General features: G+C 44.6%; 1 protein-coding gene across 3 annotated transcripts in view; it reads left to right on the forward strand.

Annotated features, from left to right (window-relative positions):
• The first annotated feature begins 7,025 nt into the window (after positions 1–7,025).
• The window catches only part of LOC112069266 (uncharacterized), a 16,539-nt gene continuing 14,803 nt past the window's right edge, over positions 7,026–8,761 (forward strand). For all 3 annotated transcript variants that reach the window (XM_070438479.1, XM_070438482.1, XM_070438481.1), the window contains 1 exon segment: positions 7,026–7,176. In XM_070438479.1, coding sequence (XP_070294580.1) covers positions 7,082–7,176 — 95 coding nt within the window. In that variant the 5' untranslated portion in view covers positions 7,026–7,081.

The raw sequence follows: 8,761 nt of genomic DNA on the forward strand, positions 1-8,761 counted from the left end.
TGGCTAGGGTGCCAAGAAACACTCGAAAGGTTGAAAATAACATGGTTACATTCTAGTGACACGCTTTCTTTGGGCTTGTACTCCATCCCTATCTCTCTGCCTCCAAATCAACATCAGTGGCAGTCGAAGGGTACAGGAATGTTATTTCTCTTAATGTGGCGAGGAGCTATGAGTCTATGGGATATAGGTCACAAAATATATAAATGCTCTCTACTTTACGTCTAATGCAAAAAAAACAGTGTATATCGTAAGGATTAAGTGGTGTGGTGTTCCACAAATGTGCACCCTCCCTATTATAGGTCGCACTACTTTGACCAGGCTCATATGTAATATGGGTCGTCAATGGGACACAAGTTCCTATTATGTGTTTTTGAGTGGCCATCTTCAGACCACATGACCTTCTCCCATTCCTCCTCTGGATCATCCAGCATGGTCATTGGCAAACTTCAAGACGGGCCTGGACATGCGCCTCTGTGAGCAGGGGGACCTTGTGTGCGCTGGCGGATTTAATCCATGACGGCGTATGTGTTACTAAGGGTTTTCTTTGAGACTGTGGTCCCAGCTCTCTTCAGGTCATTGACCAGGTCCTGCCGTGTAGTTCTGGCTGATCCCTCACCTTCCTCATGATCATTGATGCCCCACGAGGTGAGATCTTGCATGAGCCCACGGAGCGCCGACGTGATGATCTGCACCGATCTCTTGAACTTCTTCTATTTTCTTCTATTTTCTAATAATTGCGCCAACAGTTGTTGCCTTCTCACCAAGCTGCTTGCCTATTTTCCTGTAGCCCATCCCAGCCTTGTGGCAGGTCTACAATTTACCCCTGATGTCCTTACACATCTCTCTGGTCTTGGCCATTGTGGAGAGGTTGGAGTCTGTTTTGATTGAGTGTGTGGACAGGTGTCTTTTATACAGGTAACGAGCTCAAACAGGTGCAGTTAATACAGGTAATGAGTGGAGAACAGGTGGCTTCTTAAAGAAAAACTAACAGGTCTGTGAGAGCCGGAATTTCTTACTGGTCGGTATTAGGTGATCAAATACTTATGTCATGCAATAAAATGCAAATTAATTACTTAAAAATCCTACAATGTGATTTTCTGGATTTTTGTTTTAGATTCCGTAAGTAGGAAAACCTGCAAAATCGGCAGTGTATCAAATACTTGTTCTCCCCACTGTACATACTACCTCAATTGGGCCGACCAACCAGTGCTCCCGCACATTGGTTAACCGGGCTATCTGCACTGTGTCCCACCCACCACCCGTCAACATCTCTTTTACGCTACTGCTACTCTCTGTTCATCATATATGCATAGTCACTTTAACCATATCGACATGTACATACTACCTCAATCAGCCAGACTAACCAGTGTCTGTATGTAGCCTCACTACTTTTATAGCCTAGCTACTGTATATAGCCTGTCTTTTTACTGTTGTTTTATTTCTTTACCTACCCATTGTTCACCTAATACCTTTTTGCACTATTGTTTAGAGCCTGTACGTAAGCATTTCACTGTAAGGTCTACACCTGTTGTATTCAGCGCACGTGACAAATAAACTTTGATTTGATTTGAGTTACATTAGAAGTGCCCCTTCAAGAATGCTCAAGGTCATTGGCCACAGATAAAATGACGTCAAAGCCCGTTATACCTACAGTAGCTTTGATTGGACTGATCATGTCAACATCATTCTTTCTAATTCTTAGCTAGCAGTCATCATCATGAATCAATGAATCATGAATCAATCTACTGGCAAATGCATTTTAATCTTTGTCATATGAAGATAAATAATAAAGAGAAATTATAGATAAAACGTATCGGTGCTTATCGGCCATTGGACATAAACATTACACAGCAAGTTGGAAATCGCAAATTCAACAATGAGTGGTTGAGAAGGAATCAGTGGCTAACTGCAGGCATTGCAAAGTGATCACTAGCCTGCTCTTCAGTGGAGTGGCTGTGTGGTCCCAAGTCTAAGATTAAGGGTCTCTTTTCCTAGTTTAAAATTATAAACATTCAACATTGGCCATGCTGTTAATCAAGCATGATTTGTGCCGCGCTCAAAACAACTGTTAACTCGGAACTGCAAAATCTGACTTTAGTGAGTTCAAAACAACTGGGAACTCGGGAAAAGCGAGCTACGACTGGGAAAATACGCTTTGAACTTTAATCCAACTCGGAATTGTACATTCGGAACTCGGGCCTCTTTCTAGAGCTACGACCTGAAGATCACTGACGTCATCATGATTTAAAAACAAAATCTTCTTCACAGTTGTCTTAAAAGCACCATAAATCCAGAGATTGGTAGACTTTGATGACAAAGTTTGATGACCTTCCTGTTCAAGTGAACACAGCACAACAAGTGTAACGGTACTCGTCCTCGTCTGATGACGAGTATGAAAGATCGGACCAATGTGCAGCGTGGTAAGTGTCCATTTTAATGAAATCCGACTGAACATGAACACTGAATGACAAAAGAGAATGAACGAGACTGAAACAGTTCTGTATGGGAAAAACACAGACACAGAAAACAACTACCCACAACCCATAGTGGGAAAACAGGCTACCTAAGTATGATTCTCAATCAGAGACAACGATCGACAGCTGCCTCTGATTGAGAACCATACCAGGCCAAACACAGAAATACAAACATAGAAAAACAACATAGAATGCCCACCCCAACTCACGCCCTGACCAAACCAAAATAAAGACATAAAAAAGGAACTAAGGTCAGAACGTGACAACAAGGTGAATACAAAAATGTATTGTATGTTGCTGCATAAATTATGTAATATGCCAGGGAGATATGTACACTGTAGCTAAGAAAGTAATACTAAGTGTATGTTGTGTAGTAAGCTGTTAGTAGCCCATGTGCCTCCCCCCCCAAAAAAAACATTTTCACTTCTTAATTTCTCCTACTGTTCTGACTTGGTTGTGCACATGTAGCCTATAACCTGTTTTTGATCAATGTAATCATCAAATATTGTAAGAGCTTTCATTGTCTGCTTATATGCCCCCTTTATTTATCCTATGGTTCTGACTTGGTGTACATGGAGAACACTGTAAGAATGGCCCATGTTCTGAATTCTGTCGCTGTATATTTCAAAAGTGCTGAACAAATAGTGTATTGACTAACGTCTGTCCTGGCTCGCTCATTAATGTCTTAATCGAAATTACGGATTGCCTCTTATCCACTTGCCATCCCCTTATGCCATAGTTTGTACATCTCAATTGTCAGTAGAAACCACATTTGTTTAAGCAAGTCAGCCATATCATGTTTTTTTTAAAGGTAGTAAATGAGGCTGAATGAACTGTTTCGTTGCCAGACAAGGCTCTGCTGAAAGCCAGGTGTAGCAGTGGTAAGGTGTTGGTACTCTGCTGTTGGGACAGCTTTATGTAGGCCAGTTTGTGGGCACTGTTTGTCACCGTTATGGTGCAATTAATGTATTGTTTAGTGTTTTGTGGTGGCTTTGCTGGCATTTAATATTATTATTATTTGTATTTTTGTACCTTTATTTAACCATGCAAACTATTTTTTTTTTTTTTTGTTTCGCCACTGATTGTACCAGAATAACTCAAACTGTAGATAGGATAGTGGTGCTGATAAATTACGTTGCTGTTGGGTAATAAAGTAGGTGGCGCTAATGAGCACAATAAAGTTGCCTCGGCAGTTTAATTCAAAGTCAACTCTGATGAAATCTTGGAAGTTCTTGCAAGGGTAAAACATTACTCTCAGCAAGAAAACGTCTTTAAATTCGCTGGTAAATCCAGAAAGAGACAAAGACAGACATTGTGTTCCCTTCTTCCAGTTACAGTCAGTTACCAAGCTAATCAATTCTTCTCCTAGAAACGGCTAGGCATTAGGCAACAACTCTTTTTTTCATCCTCTCTCCTCAGACGAGTCCAATGCGTATATCTGTAGGGTTGGATCTTTACCGTACTTCCAAAGAATAAGCATTGTAAGCATATTCCCTTTAAAACGACCCTACCATTACCACAATGTATGGATGTTATTTTTTTTTATATATGATCTAAACAATATACGAGCTAAACATATCGTTTAGTAGCTTGTTGTTTTATGTATTTTTTCCATCCCTCCGCTCTGAAGCAATGGGAGTGGCTAGAATAACCTTCGGGTGAGCTAGTGGAGAGAACCGGAGAGCGAGAGAGGGACGGAGAAGACTAGTTGATTGCTAACATGGCGGAGACCGTACTCTCGCTCTTCGACTACCGGGAGCCACCGACCCTGGACAGCGACGGAGAGGGAACCAAACCGGCGCCGACACCTCGGGGGTGAGGGTTTTAGTCAGTNGCAGCTCAGGACAGACGGGCGGCTCCGGCAGCTCAGGACAGACGGGTGGCTCCGGCAGCTCAGGACAGACGGGCGGCTCCGGCAGCTCAGGACAGACGGGAGAACCTGGAGGGAGGAGACGGAGAGACAGCCTGGTGCGTGGGACTGCCACAGGACCCACCAGGCTGGGGAGACCTACAGGGGGCCTGGTGCGTGGAGGAGGCACCGGATGGACCGGGCTGTGGGGGAGCACTGGAGCTCTGGTGCGCAGCCTTGGCACCACTCCTCCAGGCTGGATGACCACTTTAGCCCGGACCATCCAGAGTGCAGGCACAGGTTGAACCGAGCTGTGGGGGAGCACTGGAGATCTGGTGCATACCACTCGCACCTCTCCCTTAGGCTCAATGCCCACATTCGCCCGGCACGGGCGGAGCGCAGGCATAGGACGCACTGCACCCTCCCAGCGCCCCGGAGACACAGCACGCAGAGCCGGCGCAGGATACCCTGGGCCGAAACGGCGTACCGGAGACCAAACACGCTGGGCCGGCACAATACGCCCTGGCTGGATGCCCACACTCGCATGGCACCGGGCTATGAGCGCATACTGGCGACACCGTGCGCTTGACCACATAACACGGTGCCTGACCAGTACTGCACTTCTTCCGGTAAGCACGGGGAGTTGGCTCAGGTCTATCGCCTGACTACGCCAATTTCCCCGTGTCCCCCCCCCCCAAAACAATTTTGGGGGCTGCCTCTCGTGCCTGTTGCGCTGCCTTACCTCATACCGCCGCCGCTCAGCTTTCGCTGCCTCCAGTTCTTCCTTGGGGCGGCGATATTCCCCATTCTGTGCCCAGGGTCCCTTACCGTCTAGTATCTCCTCCCAAGTCCAGGAGTCCAGAACCCTCTGCTCCTTGTTACCACGCTGCTTGGTCCTTTTTTGGTGGGTAGTTCTGTAACGGTACTCGTCCTCGTCTGATGACGAGTATGAAAGATCGGACCAATGTGCAGCGTGGTAAGTGTCCATTTTAATGAAATCTGACTGAACATGAACACTGAATGACAAAACAACAAAAGAGAATGAACGAGACTGAAACAGTTCTGTATGGGAAAAACACAGACACAGAAAACAACTACCCACAACCCATAGTGGTAAAACAGGCTATCTAAGTATGATTCTCAATCAGAGACAACGATCGACAGCTGCCTCTGATTGAGAACCATACCAGGCCAAACACAGAAATACAAACATAGAAAAACAACATAGAATGCCCACCCCAACTCACGCCCTGACCAAACCAAAATAAAGACATAAAAAAGGAACTAAGGTCAGAACGTGACAACAAGGTGAATACAAAAATGTATTGTATGTTGCTGCATAAATTATGTAATATGCCAGGGAGATATGTACACTGTAGCTAAGAAAGTAATACTAAGTGTATGTTGTGTAGTAAGCTGTTAGTAGCCCATGTGCCTCCCCCCCCAAAAAAAACATTTTCACTTCTTAATTTCTCCTACTGTTCTGACTTGGTTGTGCACATGTAGCCTATAACCTGTTTTTGATCAATGTAATCATCAAATATTGTAAGAGCTTTCATTGTCTGCTTATATGCCCCCTTTATTTATCCTATGGTTCTGACTTGGTGTACATGGAGAACACTGTAAGAATGGCCCATGTTCTGAATTCTGTCGCTGTATATTTCAAAAGTGCTGAACAAATAGTGTATTGACTAACGTCTGTCCTGGCTCGCTCATTAATGTCTTAATCGAAATTACGGATTGCCTCTTATCCACTTGCCATCCCCTTATGCCATAGTTTGTACATCTCAATTGTCAGTAGAAACCACATTTGTTTAAGCAAGTCAGCCATATCATGTTTTTTTTAAAGGTAGTAAATGAGGCTGAATGAACTGTTTCGTTGCCAGACAAGGCTCTGCTGAAAGCCAGGTGTAGCAGTGGTAAGGTGTTGGTACTCTGCTGTTGGGACAGCTTTATGTAGGCCAGTTTGTGGGCACTGTTTGTCACCGTTATGGTGCAATTAATGTATTGTTTAGTGTTTTGTGGTGGCTTTGCTGGCATTTAATATTATTATTATTTGTATTTTTGTACCTTTATTTAACCATGCAAACTATTTTTTTTTTTTTTTGTTTCGCCACTGATTGTACCAGAATAACTCAAACTGTAGATAGGATAGTGGTGCTGATAAATTACGTTGCTGTTGGGTAATAAAGTAGGTGGCGCTAATGAGCACAATAAAGTTGCCTCGGCAGTTTAATTCAAAGTCAACTCTGATGAAATCTTGGAAGTTCTTGCAAGGGTAAAACATTACTCTCAGCAAGAAAACGTCTTTAAATTCGCTGGTAAATCCAGAAAGAGACAAAGACAGACATTGTGTTCCCTTCTTCCAGTTACAGTCAGTTACCAAGCTAATCAATTCTTCTCCTAGAAACGGCTAGGCATTAGGCAACAACTCTTTTTTTCATCCTCTCTCCTCAGACGAGTCCAATGCGTATATCTGTAGGGTTGGATCTTTACCGTACTTCCAAAGAATAAGCATTGTAAGCATATTCCCTTTAAAACGACCCTACCATTACCACAATGTATGGATGTTATTTTTTTTTATATATGATCTAAACAATATACGAGCTAAACATATCGTTTAGTAGCTTGTTGTTTTATGTATTTTTTCCATCCCTCCGCTCTGAAGCAATGGGAGTGGCTAGAATAACCTTCGGGTGAGCTAGTGGAGAGAACCGGAGAGCGAGAGAGGGACGGAGAAGACTAGTTGATTGCTAACATGGCGGAGACCGTACTCTCGCTCTTCGACTACCGGGAGCCACCGACCCTGGACAGCGACGGAGAGGGAACCAAACCGGCGCCGACACCTCGGGGGTGAGGGTTTTAGTCAGTTAGTTAATTAGTAGCCATAGGTATTTTTCTGAAGTGACTGTGTGACAGCGCGAGCGAGCGAGACTGTGTGTGTGTGTGTGTTGATCTAACGCTATATTGTAGGCTCAAATGAAAGTTGTAATACATTCGTTATTAACTTATTCTGTGCGAGATATTGTGTGAGAAACCCGTATAAATTATAGTAGAATGTTCATTAGACTATAATTAATTTGTTGCTACCCACTTCACAAAGCAGCTTGATAGGTGTGTGTGTGTGTGTGTTTCCGCGCGCGCGCCCGCGTGTACGTGTGTGCGAGAACTGTACGAGCTAGCTAGCTAATTTAGCAACTTCTGTACTTGTGTAGTTAACAAATTTTTCACAAATGTGAATTGTATGGGAATTACTAGCTAACACTAGCCAACCAACGAGTTATCAAACGGTACTAGTAGATACTCTTAAAAAACAGAAGTAAACCCAATATAATATGTTTGTTCGTTTTTACTATGGTGACTTGTTATATATGCTACCAGAGCCTCTCTCCCTCTGTGTGTGTGTGTGTGTGGTTGTGTGAGAAGAGAGAGCTCTCACACACAGGGAGAAGAGAGAGCGTGAGAGAAAGGAACGAGCACTGTGTGTGTGTGTGAGTGTGTGTGTGTGTGTGTGTGTGTGCCACTCCTCTCTTCCCCCCTCTCTTCCCTCACACACACCCTGCCCCACTTAGCAACACACTCTTCCCTTCCTGTTACCTCTTCTCACACACTTTCCCCTCATCTCTCCCTCACCACACAAACTCCCCCTTTACACAATATGCTCCACCTCACCGCACACACGTCCTTTCAGTCTCTCTTCACAGCTCTCTCTCACAACCACACTCTCCTTCTCCTAAAAAACCACACCTTATTATTTTTCCTCCACATCCTCTCTCTCCACACAATCTCTCAAAATACACCTCCACTTTCCCCCTTCCTCTCCCCTAACACCCACCCCACACATTTATTAACATCTTTACCCTCTTCCTCTCTTCACCACCACATCGATACAACACCTCCACTCTCTTAAACACACACACACACACACGGCAACACCCACCGGATAACACACAATCCTCCCCTCCTATTTCTCTTCCACACACACACACCAACATACACTTCATACAACACATGCCACCCCCTCTAGCACACACACCACACCACCTTCCCCACTCTCTCTCACACACTGTGCTTATTTTCCATCACACACTCTTGTTCTCTTTGTCACACGTCTCTCCACAACAAACACGCACCCCCTCCCTCTCACACACACACACACCACACCACACACACCACAACCACACACACACAACACACACCACACACACACACCAACAACAACACACACCCATCTGTCTCTGTCACGACACCACTCTCCCTCTCCAACACACACACAACTCATCCCCTTCTAGCACCCACACTCCCCCTCCCCCTCTTCTTTCCCACACACACAACAACACAACACACACACATACTGTTCTCTGTCACCGCACACACCTCTCCAAACACACTCCTTCCCCCTCTCTCTTAGCACACACACTCCCCATCCTCCCCTACA

This window comes from Salvelinus sp. IW2-2015, unplaced genomic scaffold (genome assembly GCF_002910315.2).
Source record: "Salvelinus sp. IW2-2015 unplaced genomic scaffold, ASM291031v2 Un_scaffold959, whole genome shotgun sequence".
In the NCBI taxonomy this organism is placed as follows: Eukaryota; Metazoa; Chordata; class Actinopteri; order Salmoniformes; family Salmonidae; genus Salvelinus; species Salvelinus sp. IW2-2015.